At 39.4% G+C, this 21,318-nt stretch overlaps 1 protein-coding gene across 1 annotated transcript in view; it reads left to right on the top strand.

Moving 5' to 3' along the window:
* LRGUK (leucine rich repeats and guanylate kinase domain containing) overlaps positions 1–21,318 on the top strand; it is a 108,357-nt gene that overhangs the window by 22,740 nt on the left and 64,299 nt on the right. Inside the window, exons 6-10 of the mRNA XM_045864244.3 lie at positions 5,011–5,135; positions 9,485–9,628; positions 14,848–14,928; positions 16,531–16,617; positions 17,983–18,089. Of these exons, the coding sequence (XP_045720200.1) occupies positions 5,011–5,135; positions 9,485–9,628; positions 14,848–14,928; positions 16,531–16,617; positions 17,983–18,089 (544 nt within the window). The remainder of the gene's footprint in view (positions 1–5,010; positions 5,136–9,484; positions 9,629–14,847; positions 14,929–16,530; positions 16,618–17,982; positions 18,090–21,318) is intronic.

Genomic DNA, 21,318 nt, shown 5'->3' with positions numbered 1-21,318 from the left:
GAGGAGTGCACTTGAAGATCCCCAGCTTCAAGCTAGCCAGTCTTCTCTGTTGTACCTTGCTGGGGATGCTTTCCTAATCTGATGCCATTCCGTGTGTCCTTTTTAGGGGTTTGGTGGTTATCTTTTTTGTGCTTTTTATATTTGTTCAAGTTTTCCTTAGTGGACGTATATGTCTTTTCTATTTGAGGGAAACAAGTGCACTTTTGTTTAAAATATAATTAAATAAAATTGTAATTATCAACACTAAAAAGCACTCCTTTAAAATAAACACAAATCAGTTAATCAACCTGGTGATGCTGACATTGTGATTGTAGATTAGTGCCTCAAAATGGACTGGCTAACTATAAGAAATCAAGTTTTTGGTTTATCTTAGGCTATTTTGTCATTCCATTTGTGGATAACTGATTAATTGATAATCATCCTAAATCACAAGCTGATAAACTTTGTCAAGGATAAGTCAATGTATTTCTTAAGAAGGAATTCTGTGTATTCTTTACCTGTAAATATTGACAGATTGATTGTTCACTGGAATTTGTTTTATGATTATAGAATCATGGAGTTTTTAAAAAGTGATTCACAGAATTTTAAAATCCAGACTGGACTTTAGAGATTATCTACTACTAACTGTTCTTTTATGGAAGAGGAGCTTAGGACCCAGGGAGGCTCCGTAACTTGTCCAGGATCATTTGGTCAGTGGTTGAACTGAGATTAGTCCTCTAAATTCCATTGTTTTCCCCATGCTGCAATTCATTGAGTAATTACTACTTTTATCACCTAGCCATTTAAAGTGTATGTGTGTTTCATTTCTTAGAGATTCACTCCCATAGTGAAGAACATTTTTCACTGGTAAGGTGATAAAGATCTTTCAGGATTGGTTTTGATTAAAGCTATCATTGCGGTTCTCTCTACTAAGAGAATTGTGATGGATTTCCTACTTATTTCTCAGTACTGTTTTCTATACACCTGAACCATATTTTATGATTGTAGACAAATGAATAAGAGCAAATACCGAACTAGTGAATAATTCATGTCAAGGTCTGCAAACTGCTGACAGCATCACCAAAATGTAAAAATATGTTGTGGGGCTTTTCCCTCACTGTAAAGTTAGGCTTATGTGCCTTTGGGTTCCTTCATTCAGTTTCTGAGGATCTAAAATTCCACCGTAAAAGATTTATTCACAGAAATGTAAGACTTTAAAGCTGGAATGCAGTATGATGATTTTGAGTTCTTTGAGTCTCCTCCTTCTGATGGCAGCCTTTTGAAAATTAAAACATACCTAAGAGGGTTAACCCAGTAAGCTATTCATTTAATAGCTTAGTGACTTATCAGATTATATTTCTTCTTATTGGAAAGTCCCACGACCTATATGAAAGAATGCAAAAGGATAACGTTCAGAGGAAGGACAAGTAACATTTCATGCAGGTTCTTAAAATAAGAAAATGCGAGATGAGGGAGATAAAGCGAGCTGTGAACTCAGAGCTCTGTATGGACCAGTCCTGCATATTGACCATTATCTCTACTCATGGTCACAGATGATGTGACCTTGGGAGTATGGAGGCAAGCTGTGGCAGGGGGCGTGGGAGGGAGGTGTTGGGCCACTGTAAAAAGTACTCTTCACTCAAGAACCTGATTAATTTATAATGATTGAGATCCCTCAAAATTTAAGGGGTAGTGAAGAGTTGGGAAATAGATAATTTTTCTGAAATGAACTTATATCTCAGCAGAGATGTGCAGTCAGTTCCTCAAGCCTTTGCCCCCAGTGCTGTGAGTGACTGCAGAGGTAGCTGCAGAAGCCAGGATTACCATTGCAGTGAGCCATCTGTATTCCTCTTCCTTTGGCCTCTTGCGAGGCTGATTTCATGAAACCTGACTTGCCATATTAGTCAAAGCAGGAGAGTGAGCCAGATGTACTGAGAGAACTGGGGTTAGCCTTGGATGTCTTGGAAAATTACTGCATACACAATAAACTAGCTTGCCTTTTCACCTCCCACTAGCTCTTGATAGTTTCAGGATTCCTATTTCCTCATTTTCTGATCCTTGCCCCCTTCCCATGGGAAGGCTTCCTGACTCAGGGCCCACAAGCATTTGTTTTACTCTTCCCTGTAGAGTATCTTCATTTTGGTTGGAGCAGACTTATCAGGACACTAATGCCCCAACACAGGACTTAAAGATTATTGCATCCTCTGCTAACTTGAGACAGACGGCCATTTGAAGTTTTCCTTGCCTAAGATTGCCACTCCAAGGACATTTCATTTCATCTATAGCTGTGTGAGAATTTAATCTCTGTTTCCCACATTTCACATCCCTTGTTACAATCCGTATCTGCAAAGATCTGGTCTTCGTTCTCATTCGAGAATGATTATTTAAACAGCCCAGAGGAAATGGAAGCAGAAAGAGTGTGGCGTTTGTGAGCCTAAATGTTTCTTTGTAGAGCTCTTCTGGTAGGAAGCTTTATGAAAGTACATTTGAAAATGCATATTTGATGACCAGTGAAACTGTTTCAGCCCAAGGATCACGTCTGGAACCAATGAAGAAAAATGAGGAATGTCTGGTTCATTTGGCAACGTTTTCTCCTCATTCCTTCTAGTTTCCTAATTTACCTCTTTCTCTGGCCTACATCTTTTCGGAATAGATGCTGGCCTTCAATCTTCCATTTTGTGCTGTTGGCCAACGGGTAGAGGTTGTGATTCCTTGACCTCACATGCTTGTAATGTGGTAATGATAACTGCCTTATAATTGTGAGGAACTTTATGGTTTGTGAACCTCATTCCGAAGATTTTTTCCATGATCAGACTTTCAGTTTTCATGACAAACTGTTGTTTGTTATTCCTACTTTACCAGTGAAAAATCTGAACAGAGAGAAGTTAAGTCACATAATGAGTAACTAGTGGAGTTAGGAGAACTACAAAGAATTATGAGGCAAAATACCTGTTTTTGTGATCCTTAATGATCCCTTCCATCCCCTTTTAAAAATTCTTTGATTCTATGATTAATGGAAGGAGATAGGCGGGGGGTTGGAAGTTGACCAGAAAAGGCTCCGGGGAAGAAATGGTTTGTCCAGAGTAAATATCAAGAATTTAGGTTGCTGTGACAAATTTACAATTACAGCAGACCCTGCCACATTGCTTCCAAATTGGCTCCAACATAATGAAGCCCTAGTCATAGGAAACAACCTGTTCTGCAGAACCTTTAAAATGCTTGCTAAACTGATAGGTGAAGAATGGCATCTTGATTTGCATTCTCCTGATTAAGGGTGAAGTAGAGTCTCTAAATATGTTTATTAGCTACTTGGATTTGCTCTTTTGGGAATTTTCTCCCTATATTCTTTCTCATTTTCTATTGGGTGGTTCGGTCTTTATTAAGTTATTGTCATTGTTTATGTATTCTAGATAGTAATCCTTCATCTACTGTTTGTTGCAAGCCTATCGTTTGTACGTACTTAATTAAGAGCAACAGAAATAATAGGCTATTTTTCAAAAAGAAATAATTAAGTTGATTTAATGTAAATGTTAAAGAAAGAAAAGAAATGGAATTTGAAATTGAGTCCTGAGGAATAGGCAGGGTTTAGGAAGGGTAGGAAAGCAACATGAAAAAAAGACACACTGCTAAGTAAGAAAGTTCTTGGTACGTTCCAGAACTGCCAAGAAGACCGACCTGGCAGAATTAGGGAATTCTCACTGGGTTATAATGGAGATGAAACAGGATAAATAGGCTTTGCTTAAAGTCAGGGGCTTTAGATGCCAGAGTGAAGAATTTGGAATTTGTCCTGTGAGAATTTTTTGGTTGAAACATGATATCCAATCAATATTTTGAAAAAAATTAACCTGACTACAGTGTGTCAGGTGATTTGAGGCAGGAAGAAATGGATGTTAGAGGTACCCATCAGTGCTGAATTAAGCTGAATTAAGATGGCAGTGGAGCGAACGGGAAGGAAGGGAATAATTAAAGAGATGTTTTAAAGCAAAAAATGCCAACTCTTGCTGATTGATTGGATGCCCTGAAGATTACAAGTGGCTGAGAGAACCGTGATGTCTTCCACAATACTTGGGAGGGAAAACTGAGCTGTGGTGGGCAAATGATATTAAATCCCAAAAATTTGCCAAAGAAATCGAGACCAGAGAGAGGAGAATAGAATTGGTGATGTTGGGACTGCAATTTTAGGTGACTGTAAGGATGGAACACAGAAGAAATTTAAATTTTAAAATGACTAGAAACTCAACATGAGGAAATGAAGATGGAGTTTAGGCCTCATTTATTTTAAAGGGAGAAGAGAAACCAGTATAGGCAGAAAAGGCTGTTCCTCTCTGTATCAGGTATTGGTTCTTTACCACCGATCTGCGCAGGTGACATCTCCCCGGCTGTTCCCCTGGTTCTGAGGGTGATGAAGCTTGGTGCACGTTGCCTGCTTAGGTGACCCTGTATTGGGAAGTCCTGCCTGTGGGAAAGCACGTGAGTTTCTTGTGGAGACCCTTAAGGGACCAAGGAAAAACATTGCCAAGGAGGCAGCTTCCAAAGCACACTGAAATGTTTTTCCTCACTGATTAAATGAGTCACATACGAATGCAAAGTGCAACTGAGCTTACTCAAAAGCTAGGTCTTTAAAAAAAATTGAAGCAGTGCCAGTATTAAGTTCTATAATGAAAAAAAAATCTTTCAAGATTTAGTGTTCATCCTGTATTGGGCATGTATTAGTGCTTTATTAATGGCGTTGTCTGATTTTTCTAATGATGATCTGACACTATTTTTTTCTTCAAAAAAAAAATTTTTTTTTTAAAGATTTTATTTATTAGAGAGAGAGAGTGTGTGTGTGCATAAGCAGGGGGTGGAGGGAGAGGGATAAGCAGACTCGGTGCTGAGTGTGGAGCCTGAAGTGGGGCTCAGTATCGTAATTCTGAGATCATGATCTGAGCGGAAATCAAGAGTCAGACGCTTAACCTGCGGAGCCACCTGGGCGCCCCTCTTCAAAATGTTTCTCATAACATTTTCCTTAAACATAGTCATGGTGCATAGGCAACGAGATAGAGGAGATCCGTGGGCTAGAGCTGTGTAGTGGCCTAACGTACCTGAGTCTGGCCAAGAACAAGATCACGTCAATTAACGGCCTAGGCATGCTGCCAATCAAAATCCTTTGTCTGGTGAGTCTAACCAAAAGTTACTCTTTTTTTTTTTCTTTTTTTAAGATTTTATTTGTTGATTTGACAGAAAGAGAGAGAACAAAAGCACAAGCAGGGGGAGCGGCAGGCAGAGGGAGAGGGAGAAGCAGGCTCCCCGTGGAGCAGGGAGCCCGACACGGGGCTCGATCCCAGGACCCTGGGATCATGACCCGAGCCGAAGGCAGACGCTTAACAACTGAGCCACCCAGGTGCCCCTCTTCCTCCGATTCTTCCAGAGTCTCTGTCTAATTTATCCTGCTGCCCCGAAGTGTGCCTCTGCTGTAAAGGGGCAGAGGAAGGCAACCCTGAGAAGGAAAGGAATACTTTTAACAACTATTAAAAATAGATTTCATAATGTCTCACTGATGAAATAACATTTAAGCATAATATTTACTGCTATTTACCCTTTTTTGTTCTCAAATGAACCATGAGATGTTCTCTGGGCCTGAACTTTGGCAGCCCTTTTATATTAATATATGCTAGTTTCCCATTCTAGAAAACCAGAATTGATGCTGAGAATAAAGGAACAATTCCAATCAGAAACGAAGTTTTTAAATTTTTTCCCTAAGAGAGAACTTTTCTTAAGCTCTATGATGTGTGCTGTGACTATGAATAAACATGCAGATAATTTATTAAAAAGTCAGCAGAATTATAATAGTTCCAAAGATATATACTGTGTTTTTGAAATAACTGTATAGCTCACTAATTTAAAAGTTGATTATATAGTTTGTGGATTATTCAAGATTCTTCTTCCTTTCCTCCTCTCTCCTATGTCTTACTCTTGGATGGCTTTGCTATTTTTTATTATATCTGTCACAAGGTGGGCAGGGAGGATTTTAAGCCATAAGGCTGGTAGCTTATTAATTTCTTATGTGAACTATCCCACAGGATACTGTTGAACTGCTATTTGAAATGACATCTTGGGGTTATCTGCAGATTTATGACATTTATAATATACTATTCCTGTCTTAACTACGGATAGTGGAAGGTTGGCTAGTGTTAATTTTTCTTTCCCTGAGCTTAGAGCTTGAAGTGGTTTTTCAAGAGACTCCCCTCCTTACGGCAAGTTAGGTGAGGGCAAAGTACTGGTTCCAGGACCAAGGACAGACCGTAGGCGAGGAGAGGTCTAATAATGTCCTTAAGATTTCATGTTTTCTGCCCACCGGGGCATGTTAGCTAAGCATAAAAGAAAATGAATTTGTTAAGTTGGTGGACAAACTTAAAAATTATAAAAGAAAGTCACATTCAAAAAATTATGATAATTTAAAGGAGTACTGGCAATATGCACTACTCCGTTGGTACCTTGTTAGAACCTTATCCTTTTCTTTGCATCTCTTTGTATTGGTGCTCCCAGTAACTTTAAGTGGAGCATGGTATGTGGAAAGAGATAGGGGGGTGTGCTTAGAGGGAGGAGAACTGAACTCATGATTAAGAAGATTAACACATAGCACTTTATTTTTTTAAAGATTTTTATTTATTTGACAGAGAGATACATAGCGAGAGGGGAACACAAGCAGGGGAGTGGGAGAGGGAGAAGCAGGCTTCCCGCCGAGCAGGGAGCCTGACGCGGGGCTCGATCCCAGGACCCTGGGATCAGGACCTGAGCCGAAGGCAGACGCTTAATGACTGAGCCACCCAGGCGCCCCTACACATACGCTTTAAACAAGAGTTTGTTTCAATAACTAAACAAGTAATCCATGTTGACAGTTCCATCTCAAGCAGCTTTTATAAAAAGCATAAAAGACTTATTTTTTCTACAAATAAATTAGGGGGATTATTCCCAGTCCCTGCCCCCATCACCCAAGATGAATCAGAAAATACGGACCATGCCATCATTCATTTCCCCTTAAAATTTTTGAGAATAGTAAGGGTTTCTTTCACAAATGTTAATGAAATACAGAAGATAAAATGATACACATTTGTTTCAATAATTAATGCTTTTATGTTTTAGTTTGTGGAATTAGAAAACCAACTGCTTTACTGCAAATAATTCATTTTACATTTTTTTAGAGAAAAGAGAATAATTCGCTATACAAACCAGTTAATTCTCTACCATCAGCTTTTACAATAAATGTAAGGGGGTAATGTGGTTTACTCATGGGCTATTCTGTCAACCACTTCTTTGAGCAAGTAAGGACAATGATTCCACACTTTAAAATTCATTTTGTCTTAGTAAGAGCCATTTATTTCTTCCTTTCCAAATTGGGGAGACGAAGAACATTTCTCACTTCATCTGTTTAAGAAAATAGCTTCTCTCTAAAGGCCCCCTTTTCCCTGCTGATCACGATTTTACAAAAAAGAAAAGCAGAACCGTTCTTGCTGAAACTGGATGTCCACTTTGAGGGGCAATGTATCCATTTTTCAGCATTGGATAAAGGGTTTGACTAGATGACTTTCAACTCAGAAATTCTGTGATTCTGAATGTTTCGCCGCTCTGCTTTCCTTTATGACCATAGGCTAGCTAATTAAACGTTTCTGTGTCTCACTCTTCTCTTGTGCATCTACCACTTTGAAAGCCATCAGAGACGCTGTAAAGATTTATTACAGTCTATCTTCCATAGTTCTAGCACTTCAAAGTCCTTCGGGAAGAAATGTATTATATATAAATTTTATATGTGGGCATGTTTTAAATAGGATAGTGAGGTCTTATTTCAATAAGTTAAATTAGTATGGCTATTATGTTAACTTTAGTGCAGTTTTTTCTTTTACTTTTCTATTACACTTTTTAGAAATTTTTTGAACTCTGAATAGTAGGAAATTTGACTTAGGCAAATGGGGGTTATGAGTATTTTTCCCTTCTGATTATGGAATTGTTCAAACATATATTTTAAAAAAGGGACTAGTTTAATGAGCCCCCATGTATTATCACCCAGCTTTGTAGATTATCAACATTCTATTAATGTATTTTAAAGAGCCACAGAATTAAACTAATGACTGCAAATCTTGCTCATTATTGAAGTGAAATCTTATGAAAGATAGGATGAAAATGAGCTCTTGCTATTAAAATGTACCAGGAAACATATATCAGGAAAAATATTGCAGTTGGAAGAGCATGCTATAATTTAATTTTTCATTTAAGTGCTTATTAAAAGTATTAAAAGCTTAAAGATGGGCATTTTATGTCCTTAATTGAAACCTCAAAATTGTCTTTATGATTCCCAACTTAAACTAAAAGTGTAATTTTACTGTGGCATGTTCTTACACTTCAAGGCTAAGAAACCCAAGGAATTGTATGTTGGAAAATGCACGAGAAAATGCCGGTTATTGTTGCCACTAGAATTTGTTGTTATGGGTCCATGGGGGTTGGGAAAGAGGATCTCTGAATCTTTGTTTTATGCTCATTGTCTGAGAAGATGCTTATGTGTGAATTATTGAAGAACTCAGTTATCTATTGTTGAATAACAAGCCACCCCAAGTGTGGTGCACGGAGAAGTCTTACTCACTCACCATTTTTTTGGCTAGCAGCTCTGCAATCTGAGCTGGCTTCAGTAGGGTGGTTTTGCTACTGCTCTTGCCTCCTTCAGCTGGCAGATTGGCTGGGGGCCGCGCTCAGCGGGGATGCTGAAATGGCTGCATTTTTCCTCTCTCTCTTTAGTGTCAGCACCCCTCTCCGTGTGACCTCTTCTTCTCCACGTGACCTCTCCACAAAGCCTCTCTCCCAACAGAGTAGCTAGAGTCCTTACATGGCGGCTCAGGGCTCCAGGACACAAGAAGGGAAGCTGCCAGGCCTTCTTAATTCTTAGACTTGGAACTGGCACACTTCTGCCATGTTCTTTTCTTAAGGCAGGTTGTAGGTCTGGCCCAGATTCAAGAGGAGGGACCTGCTCAAGAGCATGACTAACTCAAGCCATGGATCAGACTACCATGGCCCTTGTGATATGAAGTGATTATATTTAGAATGTTCCTGAAAACCAAGCATATGTGGGACTCACACTATTCTAGTGGTGTAACATGATGGCGCTGAAAGAATTGCAATTTTAAATGTTTCTGAAGATAAACACGGAGGTATGCTATTATTAAGCTTTAGGTAAATAATGTTAAAAGCTTACACTACCTAGCTTCTGTCTGTCCTACTGATTCAGACATTCATCTTGCATGAACTTTAGTGAAAATATGACATTCTGAATCTTCCAACTGAAAAACTGGGAATTCTTTCTGGGGTGTATGTGTATGTGTTTATCGAGGTGATCGGTGGAAATGGGAGGGTGCAGGGCAACAAGAATGGCTTGCTGATTTTAGGAGATTGGGGCAGAATCCAGAATGAAAACTTGGCCTTACACTTTTTCCTACTAGAAGCTTTTAAGACATTGGTTGTATTTTGCCAATTGTAGAGCAATAACCAGATTGAGGAGATCACGGGTTTGGAGGACCTAAAAGCCTTGCAGAGTGTGGATCTGTCCCATAATCAGATCAGCAGCCTCCAGGGCTTAGAGAACCATGACTTCCTGGAAGTGATCAACCTGGAGGATAATAAGGTAACGTCACACGTCACCTGTCCTGGTTTCAGTGTCTGCGTAAGAGGACATACCAAGTCCCATTATTGGTTTTTCAAGGGCTGTCACTTGAAATGCCGGCTTAGAAACATTATTCTAAAAAATCTCCAGGAGCAGTCATTGCAGAAGGACTGTTTTGTTTGTTTGTAATTAATATGATTCTTAATTTTTTGAAATCTGTTTATTCCTAATTACATTGTTTTAAGGGTTTAAATTGCAACCAAGTGGACATGACTTTCTGAAGTAGATGTGTTCGTGTAAAATTTTGTGTAGAAAAGTGACCTTGGGACTGTCTGAAATGTCAGAGCAGGGAAATGGGAGACATGAGAAGAGCCTCAGGCTGGTGTTGCCTGTGCCTATCATTTAAGGAGAAGAGGCGCAGGGAGTGAATTCCTATATTCTACTGGTAACAATAGTGTATGTTCCTAATCCGTAGGAGTTGGGGATTAGACTGACTCAAATTTTCTATATCTGGTTTAATACACACTTTGTTTCATAAATTATATAAATTGGTGTCCACTTTTATTTATTTTATTTATTTATTTTTTTAAAAGATTTTATTTATTTATTTGACAGAGAGAGACACAGCGAGAGAGGAAACAGAAGCAGGGGGAGTGGGAGAGGGAGAAGCAGGCTTCCCGCAGAGCAGGGAGCCCGATGCGGGGCTCGATCCCAGGACCCTGGGATCATGACCTGAGCCGAAGGCAGACACTTAATGACTGAGGCACCCAGGTGCCCCAATTGGTGTCCACTTTTAATTAGACTTTATTTTCAGTGAAGCATTTGTGCCCATAATCATGGTATATCTGACTACTTAAGCAATAACGTCTATAAAACAATTGTATTCTTACTGAGTACTTTATCATAGTTTTTGGAAAGACTTCATAAGGAAGTTGACTATTTATTTCTCCTTGAAAATGCAAACTTGACTGGCCCTGAAAGAGACATTGGTCTTACCTGGGGTGAGATGTGATGCTGTGGAGACATTTCTCTGTTCAGGTGTGATGGTGCTTATCAGTTATGTCTGATGACTCTTTCTCCAGTGAACTCGCATCACCTGTTCGTCTAAACATCAAGAAAAGGCCATCTTTAGGTCTGGGGAAAAGTAGATTTTTTAATCACAGACAAAACTGTTCATCCTTATTTTTACTTGATTTGTATATTAAATTGTTTTGTCAGCTCCTAAGTTCATTTAACTTTTGTTCCCCGTGCCACGTATCTTATGAAATCAGCACAGTCTCTGTTTCATACAGTTTTAGTGTCTTTTCATGAAATTGCCGTGAAAATGGTTCTCACACATATCCAGGGACTGTTGAAAAGGTATGGAATGCATCCATTGAGTCCCAACTGAATGCATCTCAGAATTCAGGAAAAAGAATAATGGTTAATGGTAATAATAGTAATAATTGCAGTCATAAGATCATCTGGAGATATTTATTGAGTACCCGTGCACAAAGCACTGTTCTAAGCACTTCACATCTATCATCTCATTTGATCCTCACTATAACCCTACTATTGTCATATTTTATAGATGAAGAAACTGGGGCACAGAGAGGTTAAGTGTAACATGCCCAAAGTTCTACGTCTAGCAAATAGCAGAGTCAGGATGCGAATATAGAATGGTTTGCCTCCAGACTCCATGTTCTCAACACTGAAGGATAATACAGTAATTATCCTTCAGAAGACCATATAGTGTAATGCTCTAGAAGAGTGCTTTCTTTTAGAAATATAATGCAAGCCATAAATGTGAGCCATATATGCAATTTTAAGTTTTCTAGTAGCCACAATAAAAAAGTAAAAACAAGTAAAAGTAATTGTAATAATATATTTTATTTAGCCCAATATATCCAAAATATCATCATGTCAACATGTAATCTACAGAATAATCATTGATGAGGCACTTTATAACCTCTTGCCCATACTAAGTTTTGGACATGTGGTGTGTATTTTATACTTACACACATTTCAGTTCATCCTAGCCCTATTCCAGGTGTTAAGTAGCCGCATGTGGCTAGTGACTACCATACTGGATAGTGCTGCTCTAGAAAGACCTCATGAATAAATATATCGTTCTCTTCCATTTCAAGAGACATTTCAAGTTACATCTGAAAATGATTAAGAAAAAAAAGAGGGGTATCATTGAGTGAGTAAAGGAGTTTATAATTTTCACATGTTCAAGAGACTCCATTAAAGAAAAAGTGGCCATGTGTCCCAAAGCAGGGAATCCTTCGGGAACAATTGAGTCCATAACAGTAACATAATTCCCTGGCTCCCCACTGGGCAGGTTGGGGAGCAACCAACAGTACTTTGAAATGTTGTTTGTGCCTTCCAAAGATTTCCTCAGAGATTTCCCCAGTACTACTGAGAATACCATGTCCGGGATGGAAAATTTGTCATTTAACAGAAACATAACTTAGCTGCTTCTCCTCATATGATTGATTTGATATTTTATCATTTGCACTTTCATCAGTATTATTTACTTGGTTTTAGCTGCTGACACATTGCTGTACCCTCACACGATCATTTCAACATCTCTTTTAAGTTCCTTTGCAAATGTTTCCCATCAGTTGGTGATTTGGGGGCCCTTATCACTCTCTAGAGTCCTTGTTAGAGTGGATGTCATTTCTAGCATTTAAAACTTATCCCCCAAATGTTAACTCTGTTATAACCTCAGTCCTTTCTTCTAGAAACAAGACATTGGTTGGGGAGTTACTTAGAGAATGCTTTTCCTTCTTTTAGTGTCATTATTTCATAAATCAATCAGCCAATCAATCAATCAATCAAAGAAAAAGCTTTCACAGGCCGCTTTAGGTGTGGATACTGGGGCTTGGAGAGCATAGCCTACGAGGAAATGGCAAAATGAGAGTCAACTAAACTGCTCTCCCTAGGAATTCGAAGTTGACAGGCTGCTAGGGGTTGGGAGTAACCCACAGGGGCAGAGGAGGTTTGCGAAGAGGGGCATCTGGAATCTGGGGATCAGCTGTGCTGGTGTGACATTCTTAGCTGATGTTCCTTGAAGAATAGAACCTTTCTGGCAGTGTTTTACTCTTAAGTCATTCAGGGTGCTGTACCCCTACATCCACTGTAATGAATGATCTGTGATGCACACAGCCTTGGGTTTGGCATTTGAGAAGAAGACATGCGGGTGGGTCTGCTGTGGGTTGAGGTCTTCAGGAGAGGGAGGGGGGGCCAATGCAGGACAGTCAGTATCTGTGGAATGTGGCCAATTCAGCAGGCGTGGGATCTTGAATGCGGGCTAGCCCATACTTGCTTGGCTCTGCCCTTAACAGCCTCTTCCTACCTTTGGAAGGACTATGGGGGGTAAGGGAGCTGGATCCCTCTCATGTGACTCTCAAAAGACCAGGTGATCCCAGCTGACATTTTAGTTATAATTTTTTGTAGTCTGTGATCATGCTACTATTCATGTGTTTGTAACATTTCAAGATCTTTCCATGTCAGTTACCAGAGATGTCCCCATCTTCTAAAGTAAGTGCCTAGTGTTCCTATTATGGGACTGTACTGTGTGCTCATTAAACTCATCACATAATGATGGGTTTTTTTCAGAATTTAGGAATTTTTAAACTTTTAATAAAAATGTTAGCCCAGACATTCTTTATCTAATGTTTGCCAGTCTGATGGTCTCTTCAGTGTAAACCTCTTGAGGGTGGGCAGCTGGTTCATAGCTTATGCACACATAACACATCAGCTTGCCCCTGAGGAAAAACGTGCTAGTTTCCACCCTCACCAGCAGTGCGTGCCAGTGCACGTGGCCAGGACTTGGTGGTGAGACATGTTCACGGCAGGAAAACATCCCCTGCTTGCATTTGTGTCGGGTCCGAGCACAGGAGCTGTGTCCTAGAGGAAGATCAGTCCACGGCTCTGACCAAGCAGTGTGAACCGAGTTGACTTTTCCACCTTCCTGAATCACACAATATTTAAAAAAATGATCCTTTTATCTTGCAGAGGATCGAAATGCCACTCTAATGGATCTAGTCATTGTGTTGAAAGAGCTGTGTCTGATAGCATAGCATCGCTATAAGCAGATTAATGCTTACTAATAAGCATATAGAACTAATGCCAGGTTCTATGCGGTGACTCAGAATTTACCTTTTACATTATGTCTTCGAAAATGGCATCCCTTGAACATGGTGCATATGTTCTTCCCCTGATTTAGCTCTGGGAGTAGTTTAATTTTAGCTGCATTTTGTGTTTGGATAACTCAGGAATTATCGGTGACTACCTTTGGAGAGCTTTCACAATGCACACAGAAATGACTTGGGGAGAAACAGAAATGAAGAAGCGATTATTAGTTTTTTTGCAGAAGTTTAGTATCCACATCTGAAATAAAATTATAATTATGCTAACTACAGGAAATTTAAGTAAAACTGTTTGTCTTTAGTGGGAAATCCAGGCATTCTGCAACCTAAGCTCTCTCCTTGGTCAAATTAAGAAGCTGTCAAGCAGCCTTTTTTCCCCTCATTTTTTAAAGTTGTGACACATAACCCACACAGAAAAGAGTATAACACATAAGGGTGCAGTTTAAACAAAAAATTTTAAGGTGAATGCCCATGTCAAGAAATGTGTCATATCATTTCTGTTTTTATCTTTCCTTGAACTAATTATCTCTTATTAAAAAAACAATAGAGCTACACATGCACACGTAGTAAGAAGTCTTCATCGGTCACAAGTAGCCAGGCTAGCAGAGGCAGCGCTGGGGAGGGAGACTGGGGAACAGGAGGGCTGGGAAGGATTAGGGTTGAGGAGAGAGAACCAAGGAGCCCCCACCTGCATTTTTTGTCCTGTTTCTCTGATTCTGCATACTACGTTATCTCTGCCTTAAAATAAATAAAATATTTATTAATAAAAAATAAATAAAATATTTATTAATAAAAAATAAATAAAATATTTATTAATTAATTAAAATAAATATGGCTGAGATGAGGAATAGTTCAGAGAACTATTTTTTAGCCAGAGAAGAAAAAAAATAAAATGTGGCTATGTGTGTTCACGTTTAGTGAAGGAGCATGCAGTAATTCCCTTGTTCTGCATTCGGAATACTCTTGAGAAGGCTAGATATGCAACAGAGCAGTTTCTAAAATAAGTTGAAGTTAGAAGATCCATACCAGCTCCTCTTACAGTACTTTATATTATTGGTTGTACAGTTAATCTATTGATAATACTTTGTTTCTTTTATTAAACAGATTGCTGAGCTGGGTGAAATAGAATACATTGAAAATCTACCTCTCCTCCGGGTTCTCAATTTTCTAAGAAATCCAGTTCAGGTGAGAGAGATTTATGTGCGGAGAGGGGGTGAGGACTTTCTTGGAATTCTTCTTCAAGGAATACTTTTGATAAGGAGCATCAGGGATGTGCATGCACTGTATTTACCTTCATTCTCAATCTCTAAGGGAGGTTTGGCCATTGAGGAGGTTTAGGCCAAGGAGCAGCTATTCATGCCGTCAGTGAGGGTGGAGCCCGGAGTTTCCTGCTCCGGGTGGTCAAGTGTGACTCAGCCCTGCTGGTAATAAAGATCACGTGACACAGCTACTGAGACTGGAGCAATGTCCTTTTACGTTATAGAAGGTGCCAGGCTGGAGGTGTAGACAGACTCTGGTTCCTGTTGTATAATAGGGGAAAGAAAGTCTAAGATCAGATACCTATAGTAATTTGTCTGGATATAGGTGGGAAATTGGTGGTGTTGTAAAAACGATTATAGAAAGAAATACTCTATTTCCTATGGATTCTTCACCTCTGATATTCAAAAATCCACTGTTTTTCAAGCCTCTCTCTTTCCTACCATTGATAGATCCTCTCTCCTGGCTTCTCTCCCTCCCTCTTTTTCCATTTGTCCTTCATTCCACTTTGCTACCTATACCCTTCCCTTCCTTTTCCAGAGACTCTTGAATTTACCTTTTGTGTGTGTGTATCTCTGAGTACCTTTTTGTGTGTGTGTAACTTGATGAACATGTCTGGACAAGCCAAAAAAAAAAGCAAAAGCAAAAATGAAAAACAAAATTAAAAAATAAATCCAATCCTTGGTATGGGAATAGTGGCCGGCAACTTAAAAGCATCTCTGGTAAGAAAGGAGCAGGGCTTACAAAGCAACCATGACCCCCCCCCCCTTTTAGAGCCATGGGGAGTGTTTGTGCATGCCCATAAATAAATACCACAAACCCTATCAGACACATTAACTCACTTATATACATAACCCCCCCCAACTCACACATCAAAGGACAAGAAAGATACCTTTGTATATTCATTTCATGTGCACTCTTATCTATGAAATGCATCACCCACTAATACCTTTTTCTTCAAAGATGTTGCGTCTTAATACAAAACTTTAATTATATTTCTAAAAGCCAGATAATCCTAACATAGCAGATGGTTGGGAGTAATAAGGAATTTGTTCTATAAATGAATATTATTTATTGTTTAAAATAAATTCAAAATGGTACAAATTAATTCAAACTAATACAAAATAGATGACAAACTAGTCATAAATAATGTTCATTATTTGCAATAATGAAACTCTTTGGAGTTTGAAGAAAAAGGATTTGAATCACTAGCCATGGAATCTTAGGTGAAATGCTTCACCACTCAGAGGCTTAGTTAGTTTCTCTTTAGAAATGAAGATGATCATACCCATCCTGCTTATGTCACAGGGAGATTAACGAGATCACACGTTTGAAGAGCTTTGTAAAGCTACAAGGCACAGTCTGCGTGTGAGTTAATACGAGGGGACTGGTAAGCATGAAACTGCAGTCACCTTGAGGGTGTGTGTGTGTGGATAGGGTAGAAGCTGAAACACCTACGTGTGAGAGTAGCATGCTAGTGCTTGCTCATGAAGGCAACTGAATATTCATTCCTCTTGATATTTTAAATAGGAAAAATCTGAATATTGGTTCTTCGTGATTTTTATGCTCCTACGACTAACAGAATTAGATCAGAAGAAAATCAAAGTGGAAGAAAAGGTATGTAATCATATTATTCCACGTGTTTGTGAGTTAATGTGCTCAAGGGCTTTGCCGTCTGCCGGAGGACCGATGTAATCAATAAATGGCACACGTGACAATATGGGAATTAACTACTTATTTAGGGAGTGCTTCCTTACTCTGTGGTTTAACCCCCTGCAAAACTGAGCATCAGCACGAATGCGGCGAAGGTGCTGCTCTCGCACAGTCAACAGGCTGGCAGTGGGGACAGAAGCCGCGCTCCGTGGGTCCAGGCAGCAGCGCGATGGCAGTCTATGAACTTGGATAACTATCATAAGGGAGCGTGTGTGATTCTCACTGTGTTGCTCTAACCATTCATTTAATAATGAAATTTATTATTATGTCACTCTACATTTACAATCCAAAGGTACTCAAATCACTCTCCTGGTATTTTAAACCCTTAATTCTGCTCTTTAAAATCATGATCCCCCTGGACACACGGTTCCAGAGTAACTGGACCTGACACACTAACACGTGCCTCCCGGCCACCATGCCAGGGGTGCTACTTTGTCTTGCTTTAGTGACTGGGGACAGCGGAAATCTCCACTAACCAGGGATCTCTTACGCTAAATGCCCATTTGAGATGAGCATGAAAGCAGGTATAAGTACGTAGAGGGGCAGATATTCCATTTCATACATGCGTTTTGGAAATCGCTGTTAAAAAATAGTTACAGATGTTAGTGCGTTGTTATCCTCAAACTCAGAGGCACTTGCTAGATTTCTTTTTCTCTTTAATGTTTTGTGAAGGGAATGCAATTCAAAAGCCTGCATTAAGTAGAGGTGGGGTTCACGAAGATCATGTGTGTAGAGGGGTGACAAGGACACATGGATAGAGAAGGCTACGTCACGAGGGAAAGATCCCTATCTTTGAACACAGAGAGCTCTGCTGAAAGAGGGGGAGGTTTGGGTAGAATTTGAGATCGTTGGAATTGCTCCTGGTGAGATGGCATGAGGAACACATCCCCGTGGTATCAACGACCTGGAATCTAGAACTATGTATTTTATTCCTTCCTCTCATACTCAGAGTGGGAATGTTTACTATATTAAAAGTAATCTTGGGCTTTAGAGGTTTTGTATTTGCTTCTTCTCTTCCAAACCCAGGAGCATAAAGAAGTGGGGGACCCAGGGACTCCAGCTCCATTATTTTAAGATAATCATCCTTATTTAGGTTTTAGGAAAGTGAGAGTAGACACAAAGACTGAGCACAAAGGTCCGTGAGCATGCATTAAATTATTTTCTGTACCTGGTTGCCTGTCTAGAATGTTTCACTCAAGAAAATCTAAGACTTGTCTTCTTTTAAGAAATGAAACGTGTTTTCCTCTTGCATTTCTAATTCTGGCAAAGGTTGCTGCCGTGAATAGATACGACCCTCCCCCAGAAGTGGTCGCAGCCCAAGATCACCTGACCCATGTTGTCAACAGTGTGATGCAGCCGCAGAGGATCTTTGACAGGTATTTGTGAGGGATCCCCAGGGTAGAACTCAGGGTGGCAAGCACAGGACAACCTCATCGTCTGCCCTAGCACTCTGTTTTGTCTTTATTTGTCTTTATTTGGCTGTCTCAGTTTTAGCGATTATCATCACATGCTTGAGTGTGGGATTTACTCATTGGTGGTTTCCCAGGTGTGGAGATGAGTGGATTCATCTTCCCTTTTCCATCCAGCCCCTTGAATGGTGGCTAGCCTCTGACATAGGACAGTGAAACACAATGTTTAAAAATGTGTCAACTTTCCTGCTGTAGGATAGAGCCATAGACCTTTGCCTCATTAACAGAGAATTATGATGATTTCTGTCCACTGTAAATTTTTCCTTAGCTGTGAGTAAATGCTCGATAGCCCTGCCAAAGAACATGAATGCAGATTATGAGAGAGTCCATAGAAGGAAGCCCAGCTAGCCCAAGGGAAACCTGAAATAGTCTCTATACTGATTGCACTGAGCCCGTGAATCACGCAGCTTAGTTGAACACATGAACAGAGTCTCTCACCTCTAAGTTCAAAGACAGATTTACCACAGTTTCTCCATTTCTTTTTAAACAATCTGTTGGAGCAGATGGCCTTTTATGCTATAAGTATATTGCAGAAATTCTACCAATACCCAAAGGCATTTAAAAAATACTTGTAAAATCTCTTCGTTATAAATGGCTTCCCTTCTTTATGTGGTATTTGCTTCTGTACTTCACAAGGTTGGTTTCCCACAGAGAGCACAATGTTTTGTTTTGCATCCAGGACATGATTTTTTACATGTAATTTAATAATACAGACATTGACAGTTTTATATATTTATGGTCGCCCTCTAGGTGAAATGATTTATCATTTATTTGCATACATCTGGAAAAGCACATTTGATTTAAAAGAAGGGCATTTATATCCTCATTGTATTTCTTTCCTAGTTTATGAGATTGCTAGTTGTTTCCTGCTTTAGGGTACATTTATATAAAAATATGGATCAAAGAAATTTACAGCACTGTCTGAAAAACACGTATTTCACCATCATTTGCGGCTATCAAGTAGATAAGAGCAAAGTGGCCAAGCAGTCCCAGATGCTCCAGAATGGAGCAGTGTTCATTGTGAGAAGCTCACAGAGACAGGGGCAAGCCTACCATTGCCCTTCCCAAGCTGGGCCAGTAGGGAACCCTGACTCTTGACCTTGGCATTCTTATGCTGCATTATTGGGGAACACCGTCCCTTCCCCTGGTGCAACTAGGGTGAGGATACAATACTAAAATTACATGGCAGAATGTTGACTCTGGCCTGGTAGTCGTGGATAGCTTTCTTGCTCTCCTGTATGACAAGGTCGTCCAGGTTCATCTTCTACAAGCCCTGTCCAAACTCTGGAATCAACCACTTCTCCAAGAAGCCCTGGTTTGTTTTAGTGAGAAATGGTACTTCCCAGTCACAGTCTGGGTGCTAGAGGTTATCCTTGCTACTGAGTTGGTCATTGTTGTTAGGCTTTTTAGTGGACAGAGCTAGGAATGTATTTCCTTCCTTCCTTCCTTCCTTCCTTCCTTCCTTCCTTCCTTCCTTCCTTCCATCCATCCATCCATCCATCCATCCATCCATCCATCCATCCACCCATCCATATATCCAACCACCCATTGGTCTATTCTATCTATCCTATTTATTTATATGTCTCTATCTACATCTATTCAATCTGCTTATATCTAGTCTATATCTAGGTAGATCTATATCTATTTATAGGTAGATGATAAGAGATCTCCTGAATTCATATTGATACTTTCAATTCAATTTCAAGATGATGGTTGAGCTTTTACGTATCCTCCTCTCTATTACATCTGTGTCCTCCCTCCCACATCAAAAACACAGAGGAAGATGGATTTAGAATATCCCATAATTACTTTTTTCTAATCCCTTGTTGCAACACAGCAGTATCAGTGCTAATAGGAGCATCAGCATGATTACTGAAAACACGAAAATCCTATTTCGCCTATATTCTTCTCCCCCCCACCACTTTTTATTGTGGTAAAGTATATATAGCATAAAATTTGCCATTTTAACCATTTTAGAGTGTCCAGTTGAGTGGCATTAATTATATTTACACATCACCACCACCTGTTTCCAAAATTTTTCATCCATCCCCCCCCCGCCCCCAAACAAAAGCTGTAACTAAGCAGTGACTGCCCACTGCCTGCCACTCCCAGTTCCTGGAGACTTCGTATATCCTTTCTAGCCCTGTGAATTTGCCTATTGTATACATTTTATGTGTCAATCACCCACGTTGAAAATAGTGTACCATATTTATATTGTCAGAACGTGTATCCATCACACACAGTACTTCCTCCTTTGCTGTCATTTGGTCTTAGTTCTGTGGATAACTGCATATTTATGGCTCCCGACCAGCCCTTGTATTGATGTCTCCTGAGTTAATTGGGTGTGTGGAGCTTGTTCTCCGGTAGACTCCTCAGGATAGGCTATGGGATCAGTATCCCATGACCTCTTGCATGTTGATAATATTCTCTGTCCTTTATACTTGAAAGTCATTTTTGTTATATTTGAAATCTGTGGCTCTTTCCTTGACTATATAAAGGATGTTACTCTTCTTTTTGGGGGGGTGCAAAACATCTATCAAAATCTGATAGACAGTTTTCTTTCCCTTATAAGTCATGTGTTCTCTTTTTCTAGCTGAATGATTTTTTTTAAGTCCAGTCATTTTACTAGACTATATCTTAATATTAGTCATTCTGGGCTAATACTCTCAGGTATGCTGTGTACTATTTCAATGCATAGTTTTATTTTTTTATTTTAGGAAAGTTTTCTTGAATTACAGTCTTTAATATTTGTTCTGTTCTTTTGCTTTGGTTTTCTCCTTCAGAAAGAAGATCTCCTTGGCCTATATTCAATATTTGTCACTTTCAATTTTTTTTCTCTTAAATCGTTTAAAAAATTTTACTTTCAGATAATTTTATTTTATTTTTTATTTTTATTTAAATTCAATTAGCCCACATATAGTACATCATTAGTTTTTGGCGTAGTGTTCAATGATTCATAAGTTGCATATAACTTTGAGATAATTTTAGATGCACATACAGTGTAAGAGATAATACAGAGAAATTCTAGATGTTTCCCCCAGTGGTGATACCTTGCCTAACTCTAGTAGAATATCAAAACCAGGAAATTGACATTGATACAACCCACCAACCTGATCAGATTTGACCAGCTTTGCAT

This window comes from Mirounga angustirostris, unplaced genomic scaffold, assembly GCF_029215605.1.
Source record: "Mirounga angustirostris isolate CCGP_5_RB_7025 unplaced genomic scaffold, mMirAng1.0.hap1 SCAF_12, whole genome shotgun sequence".
Taxonomy (NCBI): domain Eukaryota; kingdom Metazoa; phylum Chordata; class Mammalia; order Carnivora; family Phocidae; genus Mirounga; species Mirounga angustirostris.
This window is presented reverse-complemented; position numbering and strand designations above follow the sequence as displayed.